Raw genomic sequence first — 27,576 nt, 5'->3', positions numbered from 1 at the left:
ACAGCTGTTTGTCAATGTACCAGGCAGGTTAACAATTCTTCAAATACACTGCCAAGCAGGAAACATAAGCAGCACTAAATTTCTATTTCAACTGGGAGGTAAGTATGTCATGTCGTTGCATTGATTGCATTGATTGTTTATTTATTGGAAAATCACCATCACAGTAGTTAAGACAATTAGGTAATGACCATAGGGTATTAGAAGTAACTTCGTAATGGGACAAATTGTGTGTGTGTGTGTGTGTGTGTGTGTGTGTGTGTGTATGTGTGTGTGTGTGTGTGTGTGTGTGTGTGTGTGTGTGTGTGTGTGTGTGTGTGTGTGTGTGTGTGTGTGTGTGTGTGTGTCAATGTGGACATTTTGTTTCGCACAGCCATGCAGCTTCTCCCCTTTTTGAATTCCGTTGGCAGGTAGGTTAGTTACTGGAGAAATATATAGTCTGTAGTCGAAAGTACAGTAACAAGAATTATCACATATAGGACATAAGTATCAGTCATTGTTATGTAATGTTAGGTTCCCGTATAAATGTCTAAGCTACAAAAGTGATTGATTTCTTGTTAGCAGTTGCAGACAGGTAAGTTCTGTTTATTTTCAGCAAGAGCTGGCAATCACAAACATGAATTACGCTGTTCTGGTACAAACTTTTTTTTAATGTTTTGCAGATCTGATTGGTGGTTTGTCCATTGTGTCTGGTTTCCATGCATGTATGATCATCAGAAATACCATTCCATGATTGGATCAAACTAAGAGCATGGCACATTTCTGAGTGTGATGGACATAGTCAGCCAGCTATGTACACAGTCACACACTGGATGTCAGTTAACTGTATACATTTTGAGTATGTTACTTGCTAAGTCACGCGACTTTACAAAGTCCCATTTCTTCTTGCTCATACCTGAAATAGTTGTTGATATTGACAAGGAACAGGATGCCAAGGAAGGAAGGCATGCAATGGTATACTGTCTTTATAGTCATTTTATGCTATATTTGAATGTAAAAGGTTTAGGCAACTTTAAATTTACCTAATTTTAGCATTTTATCTAGCATTCCACTAAAAGCAAAATTACTTGTTTCAACAAGAAATATCACAACTAATCCAATGTTTATTTTTGTTTAGTTTTATTCTTATTGTAATGAGCTACAATAATCACTATTGAACTACACACACTATTCTTATTGTAATGAGCTACACACACTATTGAGAATTGTAATTGTAATACCAGTGTGTAACTTACTACTATAAAGGAGTGAATGAGCATGTGTGCATTTATGTGTATGTATGGTGTAGTAGTAACTGACTTTATTATGGAGTGTCTGTCAATTTTTTGCTTGGTTGTAGCTGCTCCATCTGTGGAAACTCCTCCTGTTGATCAAACTGTGAATGAGGGTGCAGACTTTGTAGAATTCAACTGCATTTTTTCTATGACTGTGCCTGTACCGACTGTTGGCTGGATATTTACTAACAGTGATGGTCACATGCAAACATTACAAGAGCAGACACTTCTTTCAGGTACAAGGACGAGTATTACTAGAATATCTTCAATTTCAAGAGACAAAAGTGGTCGCTATGATTGTGTTGTTGAGAATGAATTTGACAAAGTCACTTCATCGGCACATTTGACTGTACAATGTAAGTATTAAATGAAATTTTGTAATTATTGACAGACCTGCCAACCTAGCCAAATCAAAATGCGTGAGTTTGCAGAAAAAAATGCGGGAGAATGCGGGAGATAAAAAAATTGCCACGCCCACAGTAACATTAATATCAATAAAGTTTATCATACTATGCGTTAGATAATATATCTAATTATCAAAATTTAAATATTTGCATGACCCACTGGAGTAGAAACCTTTATTAATTAAAATACACTTAGTTAATTAAGTGCAACAAATTCATGTCAAATGTACAACCAATTACTGCCCACACAAAGTGAGTTAGGTATACCAACGCCAATTAATTAATTAATTATATTAAATACAGAACTTGTACTACTGCCTAATATTACAAGAGAGCTTAGATAAACTAAACAAGTATGGACATTCTTGCAACTAGTTGCAATGTACTATATTGTATTGTTTTGTGGCCTTCTTCGCTTTTTCCAGCAACTCCTTGGGTGGGTCAAATTTAGTAGACGAGTCGGAAAGATGAGTTTTCACTGTCATAATGCTTGGTAGAGTACCATCCAAAGACACAGCGGATCTGTAGCTAGTCTTATTCAAACGAACGAGACTAAATAGCCTTTCTTCCCCAGCATTAGAATGGGGAAGAACAAGAACAAGTTTTGCCACCTTTGCCAGGTTAGGATACCTTGGTCGACAGCCATCTGCAGACTTCATGCTGGCCAAGAAATTCCGTATAGCATCCGGACGTACAGCTTGCATCTCTCCTTCTTCGACTTGGACATTGGTGGCTTTCCATGTGTCGTCTAGAATATCTGTTGATTCTAAGAGTTGGTAATCTACAAACTCATCAAACAGTGCATTGCACTGTTCGGAAGTAAGCTGCAGAACTGTGCTGTAACGATCGGCAAAGTATTCTACGTCGGTAAACTGAGCATTCATTCTGTCGTGAAACTCCACAAATTGAGCATGCTTAGGGGTATCATCGTTCAAAGGAAATTTGTTAAAGATAGACTTTGTGGCCGCTTCATAGGACTGACGTACACCATCAAAAAACTTCTTTTCGACTGAAGGTGACATTTCTCCTTCTCTTTTTAACTTTTCTAATCTCTGTTTGGTGGTAAAGCCAATAAAGAGTGTGTCATCAGTCAATTGATTTTCCTTCGTGTGATAGTCAATTTCTGCTAAATGGGTAGCCTTCTTGATTACTGCGACCTTCACAAATTTGGAAAGAAGCTTGCGAAGTAACTCAACGCACTGGCTGTGCAGGATATGAATACACGGGTCTTCTTGCTGCAGCAACAAGTTGAAGCGCGTGAACACTGGAAGTACTGCATGGTAGAATAGGAGGTACACTTCCGTAACTGGTTGACTGAAGAGCAGCGAAAGTCGTTTGAAGCGTGCTTGGGATTCATCTTTTGAAAGAAAATATGTGCGAAGACCCTCATACAGTTTCAGGGTACGTTCCACCGCCGTTGCAAGACTGAGCCACCTTGTAGAAACATGTTTAACTACCGCAGCGTAGGTGACATCACAGAATACACAGTATTCTTGAAGTGTGCTCTTGCGTTTAGTGCTCTTGTCAAACCAATAGAACAAATCTACAGACAAATCTTCTATATCAAACCCAGTAGTAACACTAAAGCGGTGAGATGCAGCAGATGCAGTGTTGTGAGCAAGATGACAAGGACAGCCTACGAAGTATATGTTCGGATTAGCACGCAAGGCTCTTGATTTGATAGAGTTGTGTTTGCCAATGTTCACACTAGCATTATCTATGCCAAAACCAACACAGTTTATCCCAAGAGACGTTGCAAGCAGACAGTACTTGATTCATCTTAGCAAAAATCTCTTTTGCGTTACCTCCCGTTGGTCCGGTTGTTGTGCACATGTCAAGGAATTTGCTTTGGACTGTTCCGCGACGTATATCAAATATCCTTACTGTAATTGGATTCATCTTTTCCAATCCGGTGTCATTGGAACCATCAATCAAAATAGAGAATGGGCTATTCTTCATTGCTGATACAAGGTCTTCTTTTAATGCAGGTGCAACAGCATAGTTTAAGATTGCCGTTGATTTCGTTCTAGCACAAGAATAACCCTTTGCAACTTGCCCATCAAACACTTCACGGATCATTGGACTAAGATAATCCGCAAACGCAAGTGGAATGTTCCTTTGTGCTAGCATCATGCAAATTTTTACTTCTGCTCTTATCGTCTGTATACGGAACACTTCAATTAGATAACAACTTTACGCCTTGTAGAATTATAACATCAATTGCTAACCTTAGTTGCTACAGCATCATGGCATAAAGATTTCAGTTGTGTTTGCGTCTTCAACTGTTTTGCAAATTTGTTTGTGGGAAGTGCTGGCCACACGTTGTTTCACATCTAGCTCTCCTTGATGTTTACAAGCTAGCTTTTTCTTGCACACAGTGCAAAAGAAGGAAAACGGATCGCTAGTGATAGCTTCAATGCATTCATACATCCGAGTCCAACTTTGGCTAAACTTTGATAAATAGCAAGCTGATCCTGTGTACGCTGAGGTCTTCTTTTTCTTTTTCGGTGGTGTGTCGCAACCTCCGGCTTGTTCGGTATTCTCACTGACTTCCGTTTCTTTTTGAAGTGTGTCTTCAACTGACTACTACCTGGTGTTCTCTTGACGTTCCCTCAAGAGCACTGGAATCAATTGTACTGCTAGAGTGAAAATATTCTTACGTCTGTACCTTATGCATTCTACTGTTGTGTGACTACAGAGTCAAAATTGAAAGGAACTCGACTGCATGCTGTCAACATACACTAGCGCTTAACAAAATTAAGGTGATATTGTATCTAAGTTATTATTCTTATTCAGAATTATCACTTTTAATTATAATTATTAAATTATTTCTACATATACTATAGATATTGATCCGTGCATGTACTATTCTAGTTGTTTGATGAATTCCAATGATAGAGTAGCTTGTACGTACTACCAGAAAGTATAACTAAATAAAGCCTATCAACTAAAAAGCTACACAACTGTATCAGGACACGGTTTCCAGCGCTCAACACATTTTCAGACTATTACTTGGCTTGCATGGGAGCACTAAACTAGCTGATACCATCCATCTAGAGTGTTATTATTTGTCTTTTCGCGATCCGATTACCTCATATTGTAAGACCTAATGAGTCATAGTCATCTGTCTTTCGGTTCAACCGTTTATTGATCGATTCATCTGTCAGGAATGATATGTACGTTTCAGAAAGCCTCAGAGGATTGCCTGACTATACAGATTGCAAAAGTGTACGGCTGTAGCTAGCGTTGCATGCTTACACCTAAGGTTATTGTAGAAGGCATAGACTTAATTAATTAAATTAAATGCGCAATCAAGAACTACATCTAGATGACAACGGTCAGACATTCATAAATACTTACGTTTCTGAGGACGCAGATAGTGGGACCGGTGGGCGATTGGCGTATCTCTCTGCCCTGCTTTGGTTCGCTTTAAAAAAAGTACGCTTCCATGATAGTCAGTGAAGTACCACGTGCAAACGTCGGAGTGACAGCAGCACGTCCTTGGCATGATAGTTATTAGAGTTGCTTGACAGACTCCGCCTATATCCGGTTAATTAATATTTTGACCAACCATAGAAGAGTCGGATGAAAAGAGGAGTTGACACACATTATATAAACATATACAATATAAAACATTGATATGCTAACAGCACACTCATCAGCCACACCCATTAGTCACACCCACCAATGGTCAGTATGCGGGAGATTTGACGCCAAATGCAGACAGGCGGGAGAAGGGTCCCAAATGCGGGAGTCTCCCGCTCAATGCGGGAGAGTTGGCAGCTCTGTTATTGATCAACACTAAGCTGCTGATATACAGTATATATTCTATACTGTTGTTACTTTATTTTGCCCTAGACTATAATACTGGCTTTACACTAGACGATTTGACTCGAGCCAAATTGGCTCGAGTCTATAGCTGCTGTCCCGTGCTAATTTGGCATGATTGGTGGCGTGTTTAGACTATCCGGGCTAACTGGGTGTGGTGGTGCATTTGGCATGCTTTGTGCAAGTGCGTGAAGAAGACGTTACTGTTTTTGCTTCCAATCTTATTTTGTCGATTTCGGTGCAAAACCTTTCTAAAAGATTCTTTGACATGTTCATCAAGGTCTTTCAAGGTTGCGAATATGGAACGAGAAATACGGGAATATGCAGAAGGAAATATACTATATGTATTGTACGTTGTCCCGTAACACGAAAATATGTAACACATGGTTAGGTTTAGCTCAAGCCTGGCCCTATGGTTTAGCTCGGACTAATTTAACACGGGCTAAATGTACTTAGCTCGAGCCAAATTAGCACGGGCTAGTTTGGCTGGAGTCATATCGGCTAGTGTAATGCTGGTGTAACTGTCTTGTTCCATTTGTTAGATTTTGACGGTGTCGGTCTTAGTGTTATTCCAAGCAATGAACTTGTATATAAAACAAATGGGACTTTAGTCATCAACGTGTCATCAGTTCCAGCTGCAACTGAGATACGTCTGAGTCGAAATAATGTTGTATTCTTCTCATCATCTAAAGGCAATCTCAACAGAGCAATAGGAACTGTCATAGTGAACGAGAACAATCACATACAGTACATCTTTACCATTGATAAAAGCTGGAACACTATGGTAACGGCATATGCTGAACATCCACTAGGGAGTAATACATCAACTCAAGTAATAACTGTACTTGGTGAGTTATGTGACAAATTTTTGTTGTTAATTAAATGACATTTGTTTCTGGTATTTCTGGCTCCTCCAGGTCCAATTGATGTGTCTGTAAACACCTCTTGTTATAACAATAATAACAGTTTACTGGTTAAGTGGACTGTGTACAGTAATGGTGGACATGACATCAGCAATTACACACTGAGATGGAGAAAAGGTTGTAGTAATACTCCAACTACATTGCTCAACTCAAAGACATGGATGGTATCGGGCAATGCTAGATTTACACAGCAAGGAGGCAGTTACAGAATACCAGGACTGGATGGTAACACAACATATTGTATAGACGTGGAAGCAACAAATAGTATTGGACCAATGTCGACGACAGTCAAAGCAACTACACTGTCTGGTGTGTTTATGACAGCTTATTTACTTGCACTTGTAGTTGCACTTGTAATATGTTGGTATTGTTTTGTTGTAGTCCCAAACCAGCCTGAACTTCAATGCAATCCCACGTTGACCACAAATACAAGTGTAGCAATGACTTGGGTAGTCAGCGGCAATGGTGGTGATGACGTCTCACATTATACTGTAGTATTGAGTGAAGATCTGAATTTCACGCTGATAGCATATTCAAAGACTCTGTTTGTGGTTGACAATTCTGAGTTGACACAGAAGGGTGGAATGGTTACTGTGCCAGGTCTTTCTGGTGGAACAACATATTATGCAAAGGTTGTTGCAAGAAATTGTGTTGGTGCTAGTGTTTCTGCTACACAGTCTTGCTCCACACGCTGTGGTCAGTGTGCTTGTGAGTAGTTGTTTGTATTCATGTGTTGTTTGGTCTTATATGCATTATGTTGTGTTGTTTCAATCTGAAGGTCCATTATTGCAGCCACGAGCAGCCAAAGAAGTATTTTTGTCTGATGCCACCATAACACTGACAGTAAAAGCTCCTGACTTGAATTGTCAAATTGACAAATACATTGTGAAAGACGTAGCATCCGCTGACGAACTCCAGTCATCATCTTCTGTGGAGAATGGTATTGTAACTATTACCATAACGGGACTGGAGGCAGGAGCAAACTATACAGTTCAAGTGTATACAGTACATGATCAATCACAGGAACGTCCAATAGGGAAACCAGTCACATTTCTAATATCAAGCCAAGATAAAGGTAAGAAATGAAATTTTGTATAGTTGATGAGTTGATGAAGTGCTTGGTGTCATGAAGTTGTACAGGCTCATCGCTGTTGTTTGAGTAGCACTGCTGCATGGGTGACTATATATGCATGTCAGTATTCTCTTCACTTGCAAAATGTTTAGTTATGAGTCATCTGTCACTTAATTTGATGTACAGTGTACCTCAGTTAAGCATGTTCAAATACAAACAGCTAGTGGTCATATGTGGTACCTTGAGTGCTTTAATTGTTTGAGACTCTGTTGAAGAGGCTGGAATTAAGGCTTGGGCTACTATATGTCTAGTCAAATTCAATACCAGTCCAGCTAGTAATTAAGTGTTGAAGACTGATTATAACTGCATGGTAGACAAACTCTAGTGTTGCTTATGTGAGAACAATACAGATTTGTCAGGGGCTATCTAGTACAAACAAATTGAAATTTGTAGAACAATTTGATTGTAGTGTTTTGAGATTGTGATTAGGGAGCTTCCCATGGGACCAAAGTTTGCTGCTTGAACACTTTTCTCTTTTGGTTTGTACTGGCTTTAGAGTTGTTGGAGGTTCAAAGGGTCTTTCTTGGTGTAGGTAAAAAATTTTTTAGTAACAGCTAGTAATATTTCTCTTTTACAGGTGTTAAATTAGAAACCTATTAAACAAAGTAACTTAACGCCGATTTGTAAACTGCTGCAATTTAACAAATTTGACTATACCCTTCAAGACAAACTTCAGAGCTTGTGATTCAATTGGTAGGGTTGAAATCTTTATTGAAGAGAGCGGCATCTGTTTCTCCCACTTCCCCCACTGTGCAGCACTGGGTACTTGTGCAATTTTTGATAATTAGAAATAGTCAGGAGAGACCGCTAATGAGTACAAGAGGATGGCTATATATATGACAATGTGTCTCTAGGTGAGGAAAAAGGTCTATCATCAGATGTTGTAGGTGGTGTGGCTGCTGCAGTTGTGTTGGCGATCATTCTCATCATTGCTGGTGTGATAATATGTCTATACAGAAAGAAGAGAGATGTAACCAAGTCCACTCGAGAGACTAGTAGGACAGTCAGAAGTCTAACATATGAAGACCCATTGCAAACTCCAATCTCAGACACAGCGATGCAACAATCAAGTACAAATGGCGTGGTGGGAAGGGAGAGAACAGCCGGTGACTCGGAAGTAAAGATGCAGGAATCACGAGCATATGCAACGATACCCATGCAAGTGGCTACTACCAATGCAACCGTGTCCAACTTGTAGAGACAGCTGTCGGACATAAACAAAGATTGTTTCTGTAGTAGATGAGTTTCTTACTTACATGCAAAATTGCTTAGGAGTTATTCTGCATGTTGTGATCCGTGGCTCACTTTTCTTCTGGTGATGCATTGTGTTTACATATAGTTTATAGACAAAAAAGTGTTTATATATGCGTGTTTTGACTAATAAGTGCTTTCTATATACAGCTAGTATAACTGTTGGGACTTGCACAATTAAGGCCTATAGTCAAGTAACTAATTGAGAATAAGCACAGCATTTTAGTGCAGTACGTCTTTGCTTGAATATAAATACTATGGTGTTATTTTGTGTTAGATAGTGCTTCTAGATGTGACGTTTGCTAGCCAAATACTCCTGCTAAAAATATTTCTTCTATTCCTCTAAATTTATTGCAACATCTATCTCTTGTGAACGAGGCCCTATATAGCTAAGAAATAGATATTCTGTGAAAACTGATTCTTACCATCTGATAAACAGCTAGAGTACAAACTACTAAAAGTGCTGCATGTACAATTAGCAATCAAATCAATTAATTAAGCATCATCAGTGAGTGTACTGTACTGGCTTGCACAACATCCCCGTACTACTGTGCCTGTACATGTTTTAATTGTCTGCAAAGTTTAAAATATCTTTAATATCGATAAGCAGCACATGTTTACTCTCTGTTCCGGTTAGAGTATGAGCATGCTCACAACCACGCCAACGCCTGGCACGTGTTGTACCTTTGGGTGTACTCGCGCAAATGGCATGAATGAAGCCTCGTTTTATATGGTCGCTAGATTGAAACGGGAGATCACGATCTGATGATGTCATACAGAATGAAGATGCCACAGTCTGTTTACCATTGCTGGTAAGTCAATAGGTCATTACTCCTCTTTCAAAGCGACATGCACAACGAGAAAAGACTAAATCACTAAGTTAGCGCTTAGTCAAACAGCAAAACACCATATTATAAGCGTGCAATTTGTAAACAGTGCTTGTTATTCCATCACGTGACCTTACCTTACATCACAACTTCATACTGTGGAACAGGGTGGGCAGGCTGTTGCATCTTGCCAACACCATAGGCGTTCGATTCCTGCATTCTGATTTCTGATCTTGGATTTCCTCCTCCTGCCATAGCCTTGAATGCAGTATAGGCACTGGACTGACTCATAACAGTATCATGATCAGATCTTACATCTTGAGTAGTTTCGACGTGTGGAGGTCTGGACTCTGAAGATGCTCTTCTGGCTTTAAACCACCAGAGAACAAGAGACACAATCACGACTATGATGACAGGCGGAGCAGTAGTTGCAGCTATGACTCCCGACGACAGTCCACCTAAGGTTACTAAAAGGTAATACAACATTTTTATTAATATTTATATTCAAACTACATAATTCATGAATAATTTTTTCTGACCGTCACTATTAAAACACGTTTCATTTCTTACCTTTATCTTGGCTTGATATTTGAAATGTGACTGGTTTCCCTATTGGACGTTCCTGTGAGTGATCTACTGCATACACTTGAACTGTATAGTTTGCTCCTGCCTCCAGTCCCGTTATGGTAATAGTTACAATACCATTCTCAACAGAATATGATGACTGGAGTTCGTCAGCAGATGCTACGTCTTTAACAATGTATTTGTCAATTTGACAATTCAAGTCAGGAGCCTTTACTGCCAGTGTGATGTAATCAGACAAAAATACTTTTTTGGCTGCTCGCGGCTGCAATAATGGACCTTACAAAACAACACAACATAATGTATTATATGAGACTAAACAACAATTAAATACAACCAACTACTCACAAATACACTGACCACAGCGTGTAGAGCAAGACTGTGTATCAGGAACACTAGCACCAACACAATTTCTTGCAACAACCTTTGCATAATATGTTGTTCCACCAGAAAGACCTGGCACAGTAACCATTCCACCCTTCTGTGTCAACTCAGAATTGTCAACCACAAACAGATTCTTTGAATAAGCTGTCTGCATGAAATTCAGATCTTCACTCAGTACCACAGCATAATGTGAGACGTCATCACCACCATTGCTGCTGACTACCCAAGTCATTGCTACACTTGTATTTGTGGTCAACGTGGGATTACAGTGAAGTTCAGGCTGGTTTGGGACTACAACAAAACAATACCAACATATATTACAAGTGCAGGTAACTAAGAAGTCATGAACACACCAGACAGTGTAGTTGCTTTGACTGTCATGGACATTGGTCCAATACTATTTGTTGCTTCCACGTCTATACAATATGTTGTGTTACCATCCAGTCCTGGTATTATGTAACTGCCTCCTTGCTGTGTAAATCTAGCATTGTTTGATACCATCCATGTCTTTGAGTTGAGCAATGTAGTTGGAGTATGACTACAACCTTTCCTCCATCTCAGTGTGTACTTGCTGATGTCACGTCCACCATTACTGTACACAGTCCACCTAACAAGTAAACTGTTATTATTGTTATAACAAGAGGTGTTTACTGACACATCAATTGGACCCGGAGGAGCTAAAAATACCAGAAATACATGTACATGTCATTTAACAACAAATTTGTCACATAACTCACCAAGTACAGTTATTACTTGAGTTGATGTATTACTCCCTAGTGGATGTTCAGCATATGCTGTTACCATAGTGTTCCAGCTTTTATCAACAGTAAAGATGTACTGTATGTGATTGTTCTCTTTCACTGTGACAGTTCCTATTGGTCTGTTAAGATTTCCGTTAGATGATGAGAAGAATACAACATTATTTCGACTCAGACGTATCTCAGTTGCAGCTGGAACTGATGACACGTTGATGACTAAAGTTCCTTGTGTTTCAAATTCAAGTTCATTGCTTGGAATAACACTAAGACTGACACCATCAAAGTCTAATAAATGGAACAAGACAGTTAGTCTAGTGCAGAATAAAGTGAAAACAGTATAGAATTTATACTGTATATCAGTAGCTTAGTATTCAATAATTACAAATTTCATTACTTACATTGCACAGTCAAATGTGCCGATGAAGTGTTTTTGTGAATTTCATTCTCAACAACACAATCATAACGACCACCTTCGTTCCTTGACACTGACATCATTTTAACAATACTTGTTCTTGTACCTTGACCAAAAGTAGATGTCTCTTTTACTGTCTTCGTGTGACCATCATTGTTGGTAAATGTCCAGCTAACACTTGGTACAGGCATAGTATTCGTTAGAAAAGTGCAGTTGAATTGAACGAAGTCTGCACCCTCATTCACAGTTTGATCAACAGGAAGAGTTTTCACAGATGGAGCAGCTACAATCAGCCAGACAGTGATTATAAAATCAGTTGAAATTATAGAAATGAATGTTATCTAAACACAGTAAGTAATACGCAGTCATTTGCTGATCAAATAATACACAAATGCAGGTAAGCCCACATGCAGTCTATTCAATTAACTAGAAAATAAGTATTGCATAAATTCTTATATCGTGGGTGTAATATGTTTTACCCTGAAATTGGCATAGTTGACACCTCGACTGGCAAGGATTATATCAATCTGCCACTCATGCTATTATTTTCTTAATTCTTTAACTTATTGCAGTATCAAGAATTCAGAATATTGAAGACTAATTACAGGCATATGCAATGCAAACGCAAATTAAGAATGTATGCTTTATATTTCTAATAATGCATGTTATCTTAGTAGACCCATTACAGAACACTGAGTCAACTGCATGGTAACAAAATGTATAAAGGTTTCATAAGTGAGGCACCCATTTAATTAAGGATCTATAGATACAACATTCTTACTAATGCAAATTAATGAATTCATACAAACAAGACTACAAGAATTTCTATGGTAATATAGGCACAGTGAAGCCTGCAGCAATGTTGACTGCACACTTGCCACGTACAGAACATATGAAAACACACTTCTATGATAAATTCCAAGAACCCACAGGGTACACGATAGAGATGGGACCTCTGCTACTGAAGTCCTGTATATGTGCTAATTTATGTATTAATTGCATCCATGGTAGACAATTCAATGGTAGTACTGTACACCATCTATGTACTGTACTACAAAATGTGGAGTCATGGATTGAATAAGATTTTGTTAATGACTAACAACCGGTATTGGATATAAGTGGATATAAACCACTTATGGTCACAGGAATAGGTAGTGCAATCCATTCTAGCAAATAGATGCACTACAAGTTTTATTACACACAGATTCCACTTAGAGATGGAAAAAGCGAGATAGAGCACAATGTATCCAACTGTATTATGCCAAAAGTGCAGTACAGCTCGTATCAGAAATAATACCAAAGCATGTACTAACTGTACATGACACGTGACACATGAATTTTTGTCTACAGTATAGTTGGATACTGACAGAATAACTTGGAGTTAAGGGTCTGAAGATAAGGATCAGGGGAGAAGGGTGTTCAAAGGAATGTAGAGTAACAGAGGAAACTACAAAATACGATGAACCCAAGACTGGATTCCAACTGTGAAACCATCTGGACTACATATATTTCTATTTATACAACACATGTACACAGACCATGTACACCGTCTACTATATCAATCACATTATTGTTGAAGTAGACTTGAGCCAGTCTCTCCCAGCCTTCGTCATTCGATCCCCGGATTGTCAATCCTCGCCGTAATGATTGACAATCCGGAGAACGGCAGGGCAGAGAGAGACTGGCCTGAGTCTAGCATTGAAGGGCTATTATCCAAGAGTGGTTACCCAGTTTCCAATAGGCAATGTGCCTGTAGCACATCTCTATGTACCAAGGAACCAATGCAGGTTGCCTCTATCATCCACTGGACTATTTGAATCAGGACATCTAATGGCGTTCCAGTGGTACACAGATGGTACAGCAGTAACCTGAATGGTAAATCATCATTATGAAGTTACATACTCCAGTGAATCCTCACTGGCAGTAAATTATTAAGTAAATGCCAACCATCAAGATAACAATGAAAACAATGAAATAGTTATGGAATAGTAGTGTGGATAGCCATAGGAACCGTGTGGGCCAATGGGGTGATGGCCCCCTGTAATTTTCCGACCTCATTATACATTAATCCCAAATGCTATAGGCATATGATATGGTATTATATGAATTGGCTGATATAAGGTAAATCGATTACCAGTAAAACTTCCAATTCCAGGCCATTACAACCTGAACAGTTTCAATTAGATTGCGACTGCTAATTGGATGACATGTTTATATATGTACAATTACACAATTGAATCTAGCACAACAGTGTGTATATTACAAGTTTAATTTGTTGTTCAAGCAAGGTTTGCTTATAATACCTACAAGAATCATTCTACCCAAATTAAACCGATTGAGTAGACTGACATGAGCGATGAGCTCTTACCATTAATCTGTTGCAATTATTTAAACATTGACATCGATCTACAAAGTTACTACTTAATGCAATACACTCTAGAGCTCTTGGTACGTGTTTCCCACACTGCTGTCACTGTCTGAAACTTCTCGTGCTGTAAATGTCTAGACACGTGGAACGCGCGCAAGGAGGAGGACTGGGTACGAGTCTAGTAAATGTCATGAGAACAGTCTTCTAACTTCCTACCACACAGAAAGACAATGATTGTGAAACAAGACAAGCAATGGTAAAGTCACAGTTTGTACTAGATGTAGTATCCGGGTGCTGGTCATCTTCTATCTCGTTAGCCACGAAGAACTGCTGCATCCGTTCGGTGTACTGCCACCAGTTGTCTTTGGCTTCATCGAATTCTGCCAATCGCCCAAACGTCGCCATCCTCGTCGCCAGTATAATGTCTCGTAGTTCGCTATTGAAAGATCTACTACCAGGATTAAACCCCCGGATAACCAGCACCCGGATACTACACTAGACATATAAACTATAAGCTAATAAACAATTCAGTACACTGACATTGAATAGTAATTAAGGTATGAGCTTTGTCTTGCAATTCTGAACCCAGCTTGCCGCAGCGGTTGTAATTCTAATTAGTGATTAGCAGTGACAGACATTCAGTTTAATTAAACAATACCGTAAGTCAGAATGAGATCTAGATGAAGACATTCCACTGTTGAGAGAATGTGTAACTGCTGTCACAGAATTTAGTGCTCTCTCACAAAATCACATTCACCAAAATTCACCAAAAATGTACACATAGCGCAGTTAAGTAGATTCACAAAAATGTTACATTTCCAATGCAGGTACATGGCACGATCAAGGCAACCATCCTAGATAGCTAGCTAGCCGACTGGCATGTTACTGCATAAAGTCATTCCTCACGACTTTGCACTAGAGTCCCGGATCTGATGTCGGTCATTTCCTAATCTCGGTCACTCGTTCTCTGCCAAAGAGCTGCAGCCAGACCTAGCTGCTACGCTAGCGTCATAGCCCTACTGGATAGCAACTAGGTAGAGCGGGTCACGTCAGCATCTGTCGTAACGTTGCTGCTGTAGAACTTGAAAACTGATCGCACCTATTCTCGGGCACAGAGTATCATATCTCGGTCAGTGCTTGCCATCTCGTTTCTACAACTCCGTTTGAGACGCAAGTCATCTCTGTCGATACGCTCATTATATGACTTCCTTTCGCCAAATTGTTGGTTTTGTCTTGTCAACCTCTACTCTCGCAGACAACGAAGAAGACGGATGACTCACGGGACATAATCTCGGTCACCTGATCTCGAGTGATTTTTCTCTCTTCAGACGCAGATCTGAGGCGTTCTTTTGGCTAATGTTATAGTCATCGCCGCTGGCTACTATACCTACGGGGTGATGTTAGTGCTCATCGTACTGTTGCTACGGCAGAACGTGAAATGTGAGAGACAAATACTCGGACATCCGGGATCATATCTCGGTCAGTCGCTTTCATCGCGTTTCTACAAGACGAATTGAGACGTTAATCATGTCTGTTGAAAGGTTTGCTTTGGATGTCTAGGCCACTGAATAGCCGGTTTTGTCTCTCCAGTTTTTCTGTTGCAGGGCGGTGAGAAAGGTGATCGACCTACGGGACATAATCTCGGTCACAGTATGAGCGCACTTGTTGGGTTCTACAACTTTCAGGTAAGTGGTCTTACCTTCATTGGGCATTGTACATACGGTCGCAGTCGACTAAGGCTGATTGAAAATGTTTTGTAGTGAATTTGTATAACTATAGCAGATTCTAGTAAATAGACTGTGTTGGCAAACGTTAGTTGTTCTGTCTAAACTATGTTTTTGAATAATAATTAAGATAACCTTTATTTAGTACATCTGGTTTAGTGCTAATTAGCAAATTTTGTGACTGGTAGATTATCATCATGGAGTCTACATTGAATCCATTCTGGCATAAGTTGAATATCACAAGATGCCTTTTCAGTATGCCAGGACTCTGCATACTTGTAAACTTGTGTACTACAATCTTGTTGATTGTAAGATTTTAGCTACATCAGTTATTATTATCAACAACATGCACTGCTTAGTTCTATACACAGAAGGTTCGTTGGATATCTTCACTGGACTAATTATCATTCTTTCTCACAACTTCATAACTGTGTCATGAGACTCAGAACTGTGTCATGAGAAAGATTGTTTCTCTTTGGCAACATGTCACCATTTTCATAAGTTCTCAGCATAACTCTCCTAGGGATGTACAAAAGGAGTTTGTGTGCAATTCTACTTGATAAAATCATCAATCATCTCATCCAAGATAAAGAATCATTATATCTGCCAGTCAAGATTGTAGAAACAGGTAGGAATACTCTCTGGTTAACTGCCAACAAAATGTGAAAATTCATAGTCATCACGTTGTATGTTTGAAGTGCTAAAAATAGTAAGTTAGACAGACACATTCTTGACAATATAGCTCTAGAACAACAGTAGACTAAAAATCGCACAATATAACCTACTCAGGAACCCGTCTTTCTCAAAATCGCCTGACCGAGATTATGTCCCGTACGCCACCACTTTTCTCACCGCCCTGCAACAGTAAAAACTGGAGACAAAACTGGCTATTCAGTGGCATAAATATCCAAAGCGAACCTTTCAACAGACATGATTAACGTCTCAATTCGTCTTGTAGAAACGCGATGAAAGCGACTGACCGAGATATGATCCCGGATGTCCGAGTATTTGTCTCTCACATTTCACGTTCTGCCGTAGCAACAGTACGATGAGCACTAACATCACCCCGTAGGTATAGTAGCCAGAGGTGATGACTATAACGTTAGTCAAAAGAACGCCTCAGATCTGCGTCTGAAGAGAGAAAATCACTCGAGATCAGGTGACCGAGATTATGTCCCGTGAGTCATCCGTCTTCTTCGTTGTCTGCAAGAGTAGAGGTTGACAAGACAAAACCAACAATTTGGCGAAAGGAAGTCATATAATGAGCGTATCGACAGAGATGACTTGCGTCTCAAACGGAGTTGTAGAAACGAGATGGCAAGCACTGACCGAGATATGATACTCTGTGCCCGAGAATAGGTGCGATCAGTTTTCAAGTTCTACAGCAGCAACGTTATGACGGATGCTGACGTGACCCGCTCTACCTAGTTGCTATCCAGTAGGGCTATGACGCTAGCGTAGCAGCTAGGTCTGGCTGCAGCTCTTCGGCAGAGAACGAGTGACCGAGATTAGGAAATGTCCGAGATTAGATCCGGGACTCTACTGCTCCACTTCTGCCAGAAACGTGTACACATAAAGCGGTATAAGTCTCGCGCAGCCAGCTTCTCCCCAGTTCCAGTCGAGTCGAAGAGGGGGGCTGTGCAGAGACTGGATGTGTCGTAGAGACTGGGTGTGTCGTAGAGACTGGGTGTGTCGTAGACCGCGACCATCATCCCCTAACACGTCAACATAGAACGACACACCCACAATAACTGGTTTCATGACGCATGTTTCGTAAGACTTACGATGATTCGTTGCAAACGAGAGTGTTTACTGGGCGCACTGCTGATCATGATCTTCGTCCTACCATCGACAGGTATTGCAATGGCACATGTACTTACACATGTAGCGTAGGCGCGCGTGCCACAATCCCAACTGTCTGAAATATTTGGAACGTGTACAGCTCGATCAGAAAGGAAGAAAACTGTTGCTAGAAAATGGATTAATTAATTAAGTTTAGTAAATAGCTAACATTCTAGTGCGACTAGATGGGCACAGAATGTTGTTCTAGAATGTCATTTACTAGGTTAGCCAACTAGGTGAGAGAAGGGTACGTGTACGTATATAGATAGGAATAGAAAAAGCAAACAACGATCTGTGTGAAGAACAAAAAGCTTACTGTTTTTTACAGATATATGCAGCTGCCTGGGTTTAGCAGAGTGAAGGTGCAATCGTTTGTAGAGACTGTTTCCTAGTCAGGAATATTGTAACAAGACTGTTGTGTGTACTTGGCAAATTGTGTCATCTATAAGATGTAGGCAATTCTGTACCTATCAATATTACAGAAATTAAATTATCATTGGGTTCTGATATTTGTGCTGTTTAATGTGTTTCTGTTGTGTCTTTTAGCCCAAGTTAAGTTTGTGACCTCTCCACCAGGTACTGTGTACATCCCACCAACTAACAGTCCAGTAAAAACTGTGAGATGTACAACAAATGTCACTGCCAATATCAAATGGGTGCACAGCCTATTTAATGATTTGGATCCAACAACTTTCAATATTGCTCAAGAGAACAGCATTTCTAGTATCATGCTTGTTCACCAGAGTTTTGCCGAGGCCAACGCAGTGGTTCTTGGTATTCTAACAAGTGGCTCTATTGTGTGTCAAGCAGGAACAACAACCAGTGCTCCCTTCACATTTAGACAGGGAGGTGAGGAAGCGTTCATGTTCAACATTTATTCATTTCTAAATATAGTAACATGTTCTACAGTATCAAGTATTGTTTAGTAATGTCTAACTAACAACAACTCCATCACCTAGTCTAGAGCAAGCCATGTCACGCACTTACATACGAAAACACACTTACACAGACAGCTCTCCTTGATATATATATATATATATATATATATCAAAATCATCTCTACACTAGATTGTACAATCATCTATCAGACACAGTAGTCAGTGGAAATACAATACCATTTAAGATGAAATATTGGCAGGGAATTTATTTTTGGTGATTTGCAAATTTTTCAGCAAGTGCCAATATAGAATCCGTCGCTAATTTTGCCACCAGGATATGTTGACATCATTACCCATGTGAATCAGGCGTCTAATAGCGATGTGGCTGTATGTCTGTTGTGCATATATCCTGTCTAGCAAGAAGGTTAAAGAATGAGGTCTGTGAAGCTGCTGATGAAACAGAGCTAGGAGTCATGCGGGTCACGTTCTTTACACTGATACAGCAATTATTTTGTACATCAGTACAGTAGTTGGAGACCAGTAAGTTAGGGAAATGATGACTACGAATACAGCTGTCAATCGCAAAATCCTTCATGACGTGGCCACTTAACTAATTGGTGGGGAGTATTGTACATATATCAATTATCTAAAAACTATGTCTAACTGCCAAAATAAAATCCATCAATATGCTTTTTTTGTCAATTTCTTAACAAATTGTCAAATATATTTCTGCCATTATTTTATCTTATATGGTACGTTGATAACACTTATGCCACAACATGCAGGTCCACACCACCAACAGAGTTTCTGGATATATCCTGCTGCTGCCATTGGAGATAGTGGAACATACAGCATCATCACCCACAGAAAACAGAATTTTGTGAACTCCTATTGCGATTATTTGCATGACAGTATCCCCTCCCCAACATCCCCAACAACTCAAGTACCGTATAACCGGTTATTTCTGCGGTCTTAAATTTCTGCGATTTGAGAACTTAGACATAAGTTTAATAATTGTGAATTATATTTCTGCGTTCTAACCAGGAAGACAGTTACTAGTACACACATGTTACATTGTACACATGTACATGTCTCGAAACAGTGATTTCCTGGGACTCCAAAGATAGATCTAAATATATGCAAATTTTATTATGCGCTTCATAATTTTTTTGCAGAATCTCTAAATTCAAAAGGTGTAAAACCGATCTAGCATTATAGGATCATAATTTTACAGATAATTATTGTAATAAGTTGTTTAAAGACTTTTTGAAAACGTCGTGTGACTCATTGCAGAAATTCTCGAAGCTATAGAGCATAGGATCTAAAGACTGTATGGAATCCAGAGAGTGAGAGTTTCTACAGCAAGTGGATAAAAGATACCACCAGCTGCTGTAACTCTGTCATCGTGTGAGGAAAGTCTTTGCAAGCTTTCGCTGCTTCTGCAGCAACTCCTGCATTGCTGGCAGCTTTAATAATGAATGAAGTCTGCAAGGCTGTTGGCTTCTGTTACATCGAAGAAGTCGGGGCGACCCAGAAGAAAATCAGGATGAAATATATAACCAGGACGACTGTTGTCATAGCCAGAACAACGTTGTTCCCTTTTTGCATGCTTGTTGTTTGTTAGAATAGCGTGGTAAATCACTTCGCAAGGGACATTGTTGCGTTTGATCCGGAGAGGACCGTGATCCATATGGAAAGGTTTGGTACACACTTCACACTTTTGCAGATCGTGCCAAGTGGTCCAGTTTACTACTACTTTGTCAGTTAGTGTTGAGTTTGCCATTTGCTACCACTTACGTGGAACAAATGTTGTTCCATGTTGAAAGTTATCAAGACAGAGCGATGCACAATCTTTGCAGCAGACTCTTTTGCATCTTCTTGAGACAATGCAGAGGGCCAAAGTCTAGAAGAATTCTGAGAATGCCATAGATAGCCTTATATTGGGTAGCAACCACAAGACAGCAAACGCAGTATCCTCGAAGAAAGTTTACAGTGAAAAAAGATAAGACAACAAGGCCAATTTGTTCTAAAGAAGACAGTCATGTCAATGAGCAATTTTTGCCCTCGGTGATTGGGGCACGTGGCTGCATCCTGTGTCACCAATTACAGCAGATGAAGGGTCAGACATATAATGTGCCTGTAACACTGAATTTGTGCATAATCATTATTAATGCATTATGCAATGTTTTGATAGTAGGCAAAGTTCTGTCAATAGTGAGTTTATATCTAGTCTGAAGTATGCACTGACTGACTAAAAAATTTACTACCTTGTTGACAGTTCAGTTAACTTAGTTTAGTATTATAATACCCTTTTTAATGTGATAGTAGTAAGCAAGGTCAAGGTGCTGCTATGGACTCAATGTGGACACAAACATCAGTTTGGCCAACACTGAAAGCGGCTGGTCCCACTAACCATCTTACTTATATCTAGTAGTAGTAGTAATAGTAATTCTTGTCTGATTTGTTATAGATAAAATTCTAAAGATTAGGATATCTCATTTGTTATTGTTGCCTGTATAGTAGTTGTAGTTCAAATACCAGTCGTTCACAGCATTCCTATGGTAATTCCTGGGTCCACAAACCTTGTGTAGCCACTAAGTAGAAATTAGCATCAATGGCAGTGCCTCTACCACCATCACTCATTGCCATTAATTGTAACCACCGCCACAATCACCTGTCGTCATCATGATCAATAACAATGCAACAAACAACAGCAAACAAGCCAAATTTATGTTTATAGTAAATACATACAGTAGTGAATACGATGCAACAAATAAAGAAATTGAACTAAATGTTGATGTCGATATAATTACAAGAAAGGATTGTGAAATGAAATAAGAATGAATGCCCTAAATTTAGAATGCCTGAAATTTAAAATGTCAGGTCAACTGTTTTGTCCTAGAGCATAATGTCTGACCAAAAATTTTGCCTTATACTCCACTCTGTATAATAATATCGCAAATCTTTATGACATTTGTTTAGTGTAATTAGGGCTTATGTATAGGCTTGTAATTACATGGATTTTATTAAGTACATTATTTAGGTTAATACCCTATTCACACTAGCACTTGCAGTTACAAACCAAACCAGCCCTGTGCCAATTTATAAAATCAAGCCAGCCTCCATTGCTACAACTGACCTAGAAAGAAAGCCAGCCAGTTGGTAGGTTTTTTTGGTATGGACACTAAACATATTCGATCACATACTGTAGAATGTTTGCACTACCTTGATCTTGAATCAGCAACAAGCTGCTTGCATTTTCTTTACAATGTGGAAATATGTATGATGTTGAAAAGAACTGCATCAAAGGACCCAATTTCACAGACTTGTTATTTTTTGTTTGGACTTGTATGCTGGTTTTGCCCCACAAATCAAGATACACAGTTTGATGTTTCAATCATATGCTCTAATGCTATAATATTCATGAGCGGCCTTCAGCACAGTTTGGCTGTGTTTGCTAATACAAGCCAGTCTGACAAAATTTGTGGGCTACCTCAGCACTGCTTGTCGTGGTTTAGCCTGTGTTCACATAACAAGTATACCAAGTCAATCCTGGGCAGTGCATGTTGGCCTGGTTACAATTAAGTGCTAGTGTGTGAACAGCGTACAATTAATTTTATAGATTCTCATACCTGTGTGGCAGTGTTACACGTTGATGTTTCTGATTATAGTTTTGCGGTTCATTAAAGCAGACCTGTACACATTCACAAGAGACGTAGACTAGAACTATACATGGAAATTACACATGTTGTACCTGTGAATGTTATATCATTGATTTTAAATGATGGCAATAAGCATAGTTGTATTGAAATGATGAAAATGAGGTCATTTAAAATTAACTATTAACAAATTAAGACTTAATCTGGACACAACTTGGACACTTTTCAATCTAAGAAGCGTATAGCGCTGAACAGTAGGCAGTGTTTGAAAAGTGGTCGTTAAGTTGTCATTTGACAACTAACTGAGTTCATGTGACGACTAATTATTTCAGCGAGGTTGCCATAAAGTCACTCAAGTTATGGTGGACCGAGTGAATTTTTGTTTTAATGCTGTAGAGTAGAATAGTGAAATTGCTCATGTTGGGCTGGGGGTGGCGCCTCTGGGGTCCTGAGATATCGTTTACTTACCAGAACAATCAGTATCACAATTTGATATTTATGAAATATATGGTAACAGTCCTAAACTTTTTGGCGACTGAAAATTTTGTGGGGTTGCCAAAGGTGATGACTATGTCTGCCATATTTGGAACACTAAGTAGGGCAGCTTGTTCTCGTGCACCAAAAAGTTTATTTATGCTTTCTTGTTATTGGCTATTAACTGTTAACCGAAGTTGTGTTTACACTATTGCTTCCACAGCTATGAGCTTTCTGAAAACCACATTAGCATTGTTGCAAAGAATTACAAATTTAGATGCTATTTTCTTTGAAGCACACTACTTGTAAAATCTGTCTAAAATCATACAAAGCGACTGTTGTTTTACATGTTTGGAAATAGTCTGTGGGTGCTTTCACACACAGAGTTAACTCAGGTTAACTCGGGTAGAGTTATGCTAACCCTACTCTACCCAACTTACGTTCACTTGTAGAACGCTGGTAATTAGATGCAGAAGATCTAGAGTAGAGGGAATACATCGATTACTTGAAGTTTCTGCTTGAGAATAGGAAAGCAGTTATGCCGATAGCAGAACACGAGAAGGAGAAGCCATTTGGACTTTTAGCGCGATCGATTCTAAGGGTGTTTTGCATATATTAGGATGTGTCTTTGCTAACCCGGTTAACCCTACTCAGGAGCCAGGGTTAGCTTAACGCATGTTTGTTTAACCCCAGTCTTAACTCAGGCAGACCTGCCAACCTAGTTGAATCAAAATGCATGAGTTTGCAGGAAAAATGCAGGAGAATGCGGGAGTTTTAAAATTCTTTGACACACCTACTATTGCATTAATATCATTAAATTTTATATTGTAATAAATGTTGAGTATATATATATATAAATAATATACAATTATCAAAATTTAAATATTTGTATGCTTGGTTGGAGTGGAAGCTATTAGTTAATTAATTAATTAATTACAGTACACTTAACTTTATTAAATAAGCAAACTGCAACAAATGTAAAACACTGCCTGTTATTAAAATATAAGCCTAGACTAAATCCATGAACGAGGTATATATATATATATATATATATATATATAAATATAAGCCTAGACTAAATCCATGAACGAGGTATATATATATATATATATATATATATATATATATATATATATATATATATATATACACACACACATTAATATTCTCAAGGCTAGTTTGGATGTTTTAGATTCTCTGGCCTTCTTCGATTGCTTTTCCAGCAATGTACGACTCCTCTGTAGTCTAGGATAGCCAGCCCCTTTCTCTTTTCCACTTTCAGACAGTTTTGCCTGACTGACTTCTCCTTTTATGTCAATATTGTGACCCAGAGACTCTGATTGTGACCAACCAAGTATGAAAGTGCCGGATGCAGAGAGGGGCTGGCACAGAGACATTAATATCTGGATATTAAGTATCTACTAGCTTAATCAATTAAGGGTATGGTTACACAGAACAGGCACGCTCACCAATGGTCAGAATATGGGAGATTTGATGCCAAATGCGGGTAGGCAGGAGAAGGGTCTCAAATGCGGGAGTCTCCCGCTCAACGTGGGAGAGTTGGCAGCTCTGCCCAGGGTAACTTGGGTTTACTAAACTCGCGTTCACACGACTGAGGTAATTGGAGTCTAACACAGAGTTCATCCGATTTAGCCCAAGTTAACCCTGTGTGTGAAAGTGCCCTGTAGTTGTCAAAGTACAGTAACGGGAGTTACCACATACGGGACATAATATTGGTTGTGGTTATGTAATATTAGGTTCCCATATTACCTTGCATTGAGCTGCAGAGCTCTTATTAGAACATTTGTTGCTATGTGCCTTTGTGCCTTTGTACAATGTGGTTAGGGAATAGGGTAGAAGCCATGGAATTCCCTGGAGGATTGCAAACAAAAGAATACATTACTGATAGTTACAGTTCTGATGAAAGTTTTGCAGCATTTCTAACTGATACATGAGAGCAGTCGCCACTGAAAATTTATCTGTGGAGGAAGCAACCAAATCAGAATATCTTCTTTGTCTGCAATCATCCAGGGAATTCCATGGCTTCTACCCTATTCCTTAACCACTCTGTACACAGGCACATAGTACCAAAATGTTATAATAAGAGCCCTGCAACTAAATGTGAGGTATTACAGTACATGTCGTAATCCACATAAGCGATTCATTTTGCATTATGGCCGTAGCCTGCATGGCTTCTGAAGAGGGCCTGTGTAATACACCAAAATGGACCAATTACGTCACAAAACATGTCACGTGGTCTTTTTGGTTTTTTGAATTTTATATATGTACTAGCTAATTATCTCATTCTTTGTCCGGGCCAGGCACAAATTCCTGTGTGTACACTTTGCGCATCTTACAATTTGTTTATTGAGCAGAGACCACACATAATACTGGATAATGTGTAAAACTCTATAAGAGACTAGGTCTGTGTTTCACACTGGGCTGGGGAGGAGGGGGGTGAAGCTCCTTTCGCTCGGTGTAAGAATTAAATTTTTCTGTGTCGGTGACTTTTGCAAATTTGTTTACAGTCTGCCAAGCAAGGTAGTTTTTGCTTACTCATGGTGACATCCACGGTACACCCCCTGCTCATGAACATCTTCCTATGCCACTGTTGCAGCTATTTTGACAGTCTCGTTTTAAAAGAAGCTTTCGCGATACATTTGTGTGTCAAGCCTGTCAGCAGCTTTGTCGCCTCTTTCCTGGTGCAATGACAACTTTAATGATCCACAGACGAACACTAGCAACGCATAGGTACTGGGCATAGACCACCACGAATGGCACCAGTTGCTATTCCAAAGTGAGAAAAGGCCGTGTGCTAGAGAAGGAGTGCAGAATTGTAACAGTTTGCGAGCGCATAGGGAACAAACGTTTTGTGACCTAACAACCTACAGACGAATGCCAGCACAAAGCAAAGTACAGGGCATCGGCCACCGCAAAGGGCACCAGTTGCTTTTCGAAGTAGAAAGGTCATGTGTTGAAAGTAGAGCAGAAAGAAGCAGTGGTTTGCAACTACATAGAGAACAAACATTATTTGGCTGCGTCCACAGAGAACTTTCCTTTAGATATATAGATACCACAATTAAAAACATTTTTATAATAATGAGGAGAAATGTAGTGATTGCGTGAAAATAATAGAGACAAGGATGACATAGTAGGTACTCTTACAATTTTATTAATCGTATTTTGCATACTATGTATGCTCCAGTACATTTGATCGAAATCGGACCTACACGGCTGAGCGAGTGGTTTGTTCGAATTCCCAGTCTGCGGGCCTATAAGTTCTGTTTATTTTTACAGTACTTGGCAATCACAAACATGAAGTACATGTTCTGGCAAGAACTCTTATGTGAATGTTTTGTGAATTTGATTTGTGGTTTTTCCATTGTGTCTGGTTGCCACGTATGATTAATTGCAATTGCCGCTCTGTGATTGGACCGAACTAAGGGAGTGGCACATTCCTGAGTGTGATGGACATAGTCAGTCAGCCAGCTATATATAATAACACCAGATGTCAGTTAACCTGTCCTATGCTATTCGCCAAGTCGTGTGACTTTACAAAGTCCCTTTTTTCTTGCTCATACCTGAAATAGTTGTCTTGATATTGACAAAGAACAGGATGCCAAGGAAAGAAGGCATGCAATGGTATGCTGTCTTTATAGTCATTTTATGCTATATTGAATGTGAAAGCTTCAGGCAACTTCAAAATTTACCTAATTTTATCATTTCATCTAGCATTTCACTAAAGCAAAATTACTTGTTTCAACGAGACATATCACAACTAATCCAATTTTTTGTTTAGTTTCATTCCTACTGTAATGAGTTACAATGATCATTATTGAACTATTGAGAATTCCAATTGTAATACCAGTATATATAATTAACTTACTACTAGGAGTGAATGGGCATGTGTGCATTTATGTGCAGTTATGGTATAGTAGGCACTGACTTTTATTACGGAGTGTCTGTCAATCGTTTGCTTGGTTGTAGCTGCTCCATCTGTGAAAACTTCTCCTGTTGATCAAAGTGTGAATGAGGGTGCAGACTTTGTAGAATTCAACTGCAATTTTGCTGAGAAAGAACCTGAACCGACTTTTAGCTGGACATTTACCAACAATGATGGTCACATGGAGACAGTACAAGAGCAGCCACCACTTTTTTCAACTGCAAGGACAAGTTTGTTAGAATATCTCCAATTTCAAGGGACAAAAGTGTCCATTATGATTGTGTTCTTGAGAATGAATATGACAAAGCCACTTCATTGTAACCACCACCACAACCACCTGTCATCATCATGATCAATAACAATGCAACAAAACAACAGAAAACAAGCCAAATTTATGTTTATAGCAAATGCATACAGTAGAGAATACGATGCAACAAATAAATGAAATTGAACTAAACGTTGATGTCGATAATTACAAGAAAGGATTGTGAAATCAAATAAGAATGAATGCCCGAAGGTTAGAATGTCGGGTCAACCTTTTTTCCTAGACCACAATGTCCGACCCGAAATTTTGCCTTATATTCTTCTCTGTATAATAATATCACAAATGTTTATGACATTTGTTTAGTGTAATTAGGGCTTATGTATAGGCTTGTAATCACATGGATTTTATCAAGTACATTATTTAGGTTAATCCACTATTCACACTTGCACAGTTACAAACCAAACCAGCCCTGTGCCAATTCATATAATCAAGCCAGCCTTCATTGATACAACTGACCTAGAAAGCAAGCCAACCAGTTGGTGGGTGTGTTTTCTGGTATGGACACTAAATATGTTCGGTCACGTACTGTAGAATATTTGCACTACCTTGATCTTGAATCAGCAACAAGCTGCTTGCGTTTTCTTTACAATG

General features: G+C 39.2%; 3 protein-coding genes and 1 long non-coding RNA gene across 6 annotated transcripts in view; 2 read left to right on the top strand and 2 right to left on the bottom strand.

The window, feature by feature from the left end:
• Window positions 1-8,925, top strand: part of LOC134177381 (uncharacterized) — a 12,548-nt gene extending 3,623 nt beyond the window's left edge. Inside the window, exons 3-9 of one of the 2 annotated variants that reach the window (XM_062644154.1) lie at window positions 1-98; window positions 1,337-1,627; window positions 6,046-6,351; window positions 6,421-6,735; window positions 6,808-7,122; window positions 7,205-7,501; window positions 8,413-8,925. The exon at window positions 1-98 is cut by the window's left edge and continues 196 nt beyond it. In XM_062644154.1, the coding sequence (XP_062500138.1) occupies window positions 1-98; window positions 1,337-1,627; window positions 6,046-6,351; window positions 6,421-6,735; window positions 6,808-7,122; window positions 7,205-7,501; window positions 8,413-8,756 (1,966 nt within the window). In that variant the 3' untranslated portion in view covers window positions 8,757-8,925. Of the gene's footprint in view, window positions 99-1,336; window positions 1,628-6,045; window positions 6,352-6,420; window positions 6,736-6,807; window positions 7,135-7,204; window positions 7,502-8,412 lie in introns of both variants that reach the window. The other variant, XM_062644153.1, reaches the window with a different exon arrangement.
• A 593-nt stretch (window positions 8,926-9,518) lies between these two features.
• On the bottom strand, window positions 9,519-11,451 carry LOC134176820 (uncharacterized). Of its 2 annotated transcripts, none has more exons than XM_062643482.1 (5): window positions 11,340-11,451; window positions 10,956-11,279; window positions 10,579-10,893; window positions 10,207-10,497; window positions 9,519-10,103 (listed from the first exon to the last, which is right to left on the bottom strand). In XM_062643482.1, the coding sequence occupies exons 1-5, from the start codon at window positions 11,404-11,406 to the stop codon at window positions 9,775-9,777; spliced, it is 1,326 nt and encodes a 441-aa protein (XP_062499466.1). In that variant the 5' UTR covers window positions 11,407-11,451; the 3' UTR covers window positions 9,519-9,774. The 2 variants fall into 2 exon arrangements, with proteins under 2 accessions (XP_062499466.1, XP_062499465.1); XM_062643481.1 differs by having other exon boundaries at window positions 9,615-10,103; window positions 10,567-10,893.
• Window positions 11,452-16,527: 5,076 nt separating this feature from the next.
• On the bottom strand, window positions 16,528-17,476 carry LOC134177171 (uncharacterized). Its single transcript, XR_009969443.1, has 2 exons — window positions 16,783-17,476; window positions 16,528-16,720 (listed from the first exon to the last, which is right to left on the bottom strand). It is a non-coding gene; the product is annotated as an uncharacterized LOC134177171 (long non-coding RNA).
• Window positions 17,477-17,578: 102 nt separating this feature from the next.
• On the top strand, window positions 17,579-27,217 carry LOC134177490 (uncharacterized). The gene is made up of 3 exons (XM_062644275.1): window positions 17,579-17,719; window positions 18,253-18,555; window positions 26,705-27,217. The coding sequence occupies exons 1-3, from the start codon at window positions 17,650-17,652 to the stop codon at window positions 27,010-27,012; spliced, it is 681 nt and encodes a 226-aa protein (XP_062500259.1). The 5' UTR covers window positions 17,579-17,649; the 3' UTR covers window positions 27,013-27,217.
• The last annotated feature ends 359 nt before the right edge of the window (window positions 27,218-27,576 follow it).

This window comes from Corticium candelabrum, chromosome 3, assembly GCF_963422355.1.
Source record: "Corticium candelabrum chromosome 3, ooCorCand1.1, whole genome shotgun sequence".
Lineage (NCBI taxonomy): Eukaryota > Metazoa > Porifera > Homoscleromorpha > Homosclerophorida > Plakinidae > Corticium > Corticium candelabrum.
Note: the sequence above shows the minus strand (reverse complement) of the source record. Positions and strands in the feature narration are given on the sequence as shown.

Excerpts from the sequence above, each read along its gene's own strand:
- LOC134176820 (XM_062643481.1), bottom strand. The coding sequence starts at position 11,406 with ATGGTAACAGCATATGCTGAACATCCACTAGGGAGTAATACATCAACT. Across the intron at positions 10,498-10,566 it reads ACGCTGTGGTCAGTGTATTT|GTCCATTATTGCAGCCGCGA; the intron begins GTGAGTAGTTGG and ends TTGTTTTGTAAG. Across the intron at positions 10,104-10,206 it reads AATATCAAGCCAAGATAAAG|TAACCTTAGGTGGACTGTCG; the intron begins GTAAGAAATGAA and ends ATTACCTTTTAG.
- LOC134177490 (XM_062644275.1), top strand. The coding sequence starts at position 17,650 with ATGATTCGTTGCAAACGAGAGTGTTTACTGGGCGCACTGCTGATCATG. Across the intron at positions 17,720-18,252 it reads CTTCGTCCTACCATCGACAG|CCCAAGTTAAGTTTGTGACC; the intron begins GTATTGCAATGG and ends TGTGTCTTTTAG. Across the intron at positions 18,556-26,704 it reads CTTCACATTTAGACAGGGAG|CTGCTCCATCTGTGAAAACT; the intron begins GTGAGGAAGCGT and ends GCTTGGTTGTAG.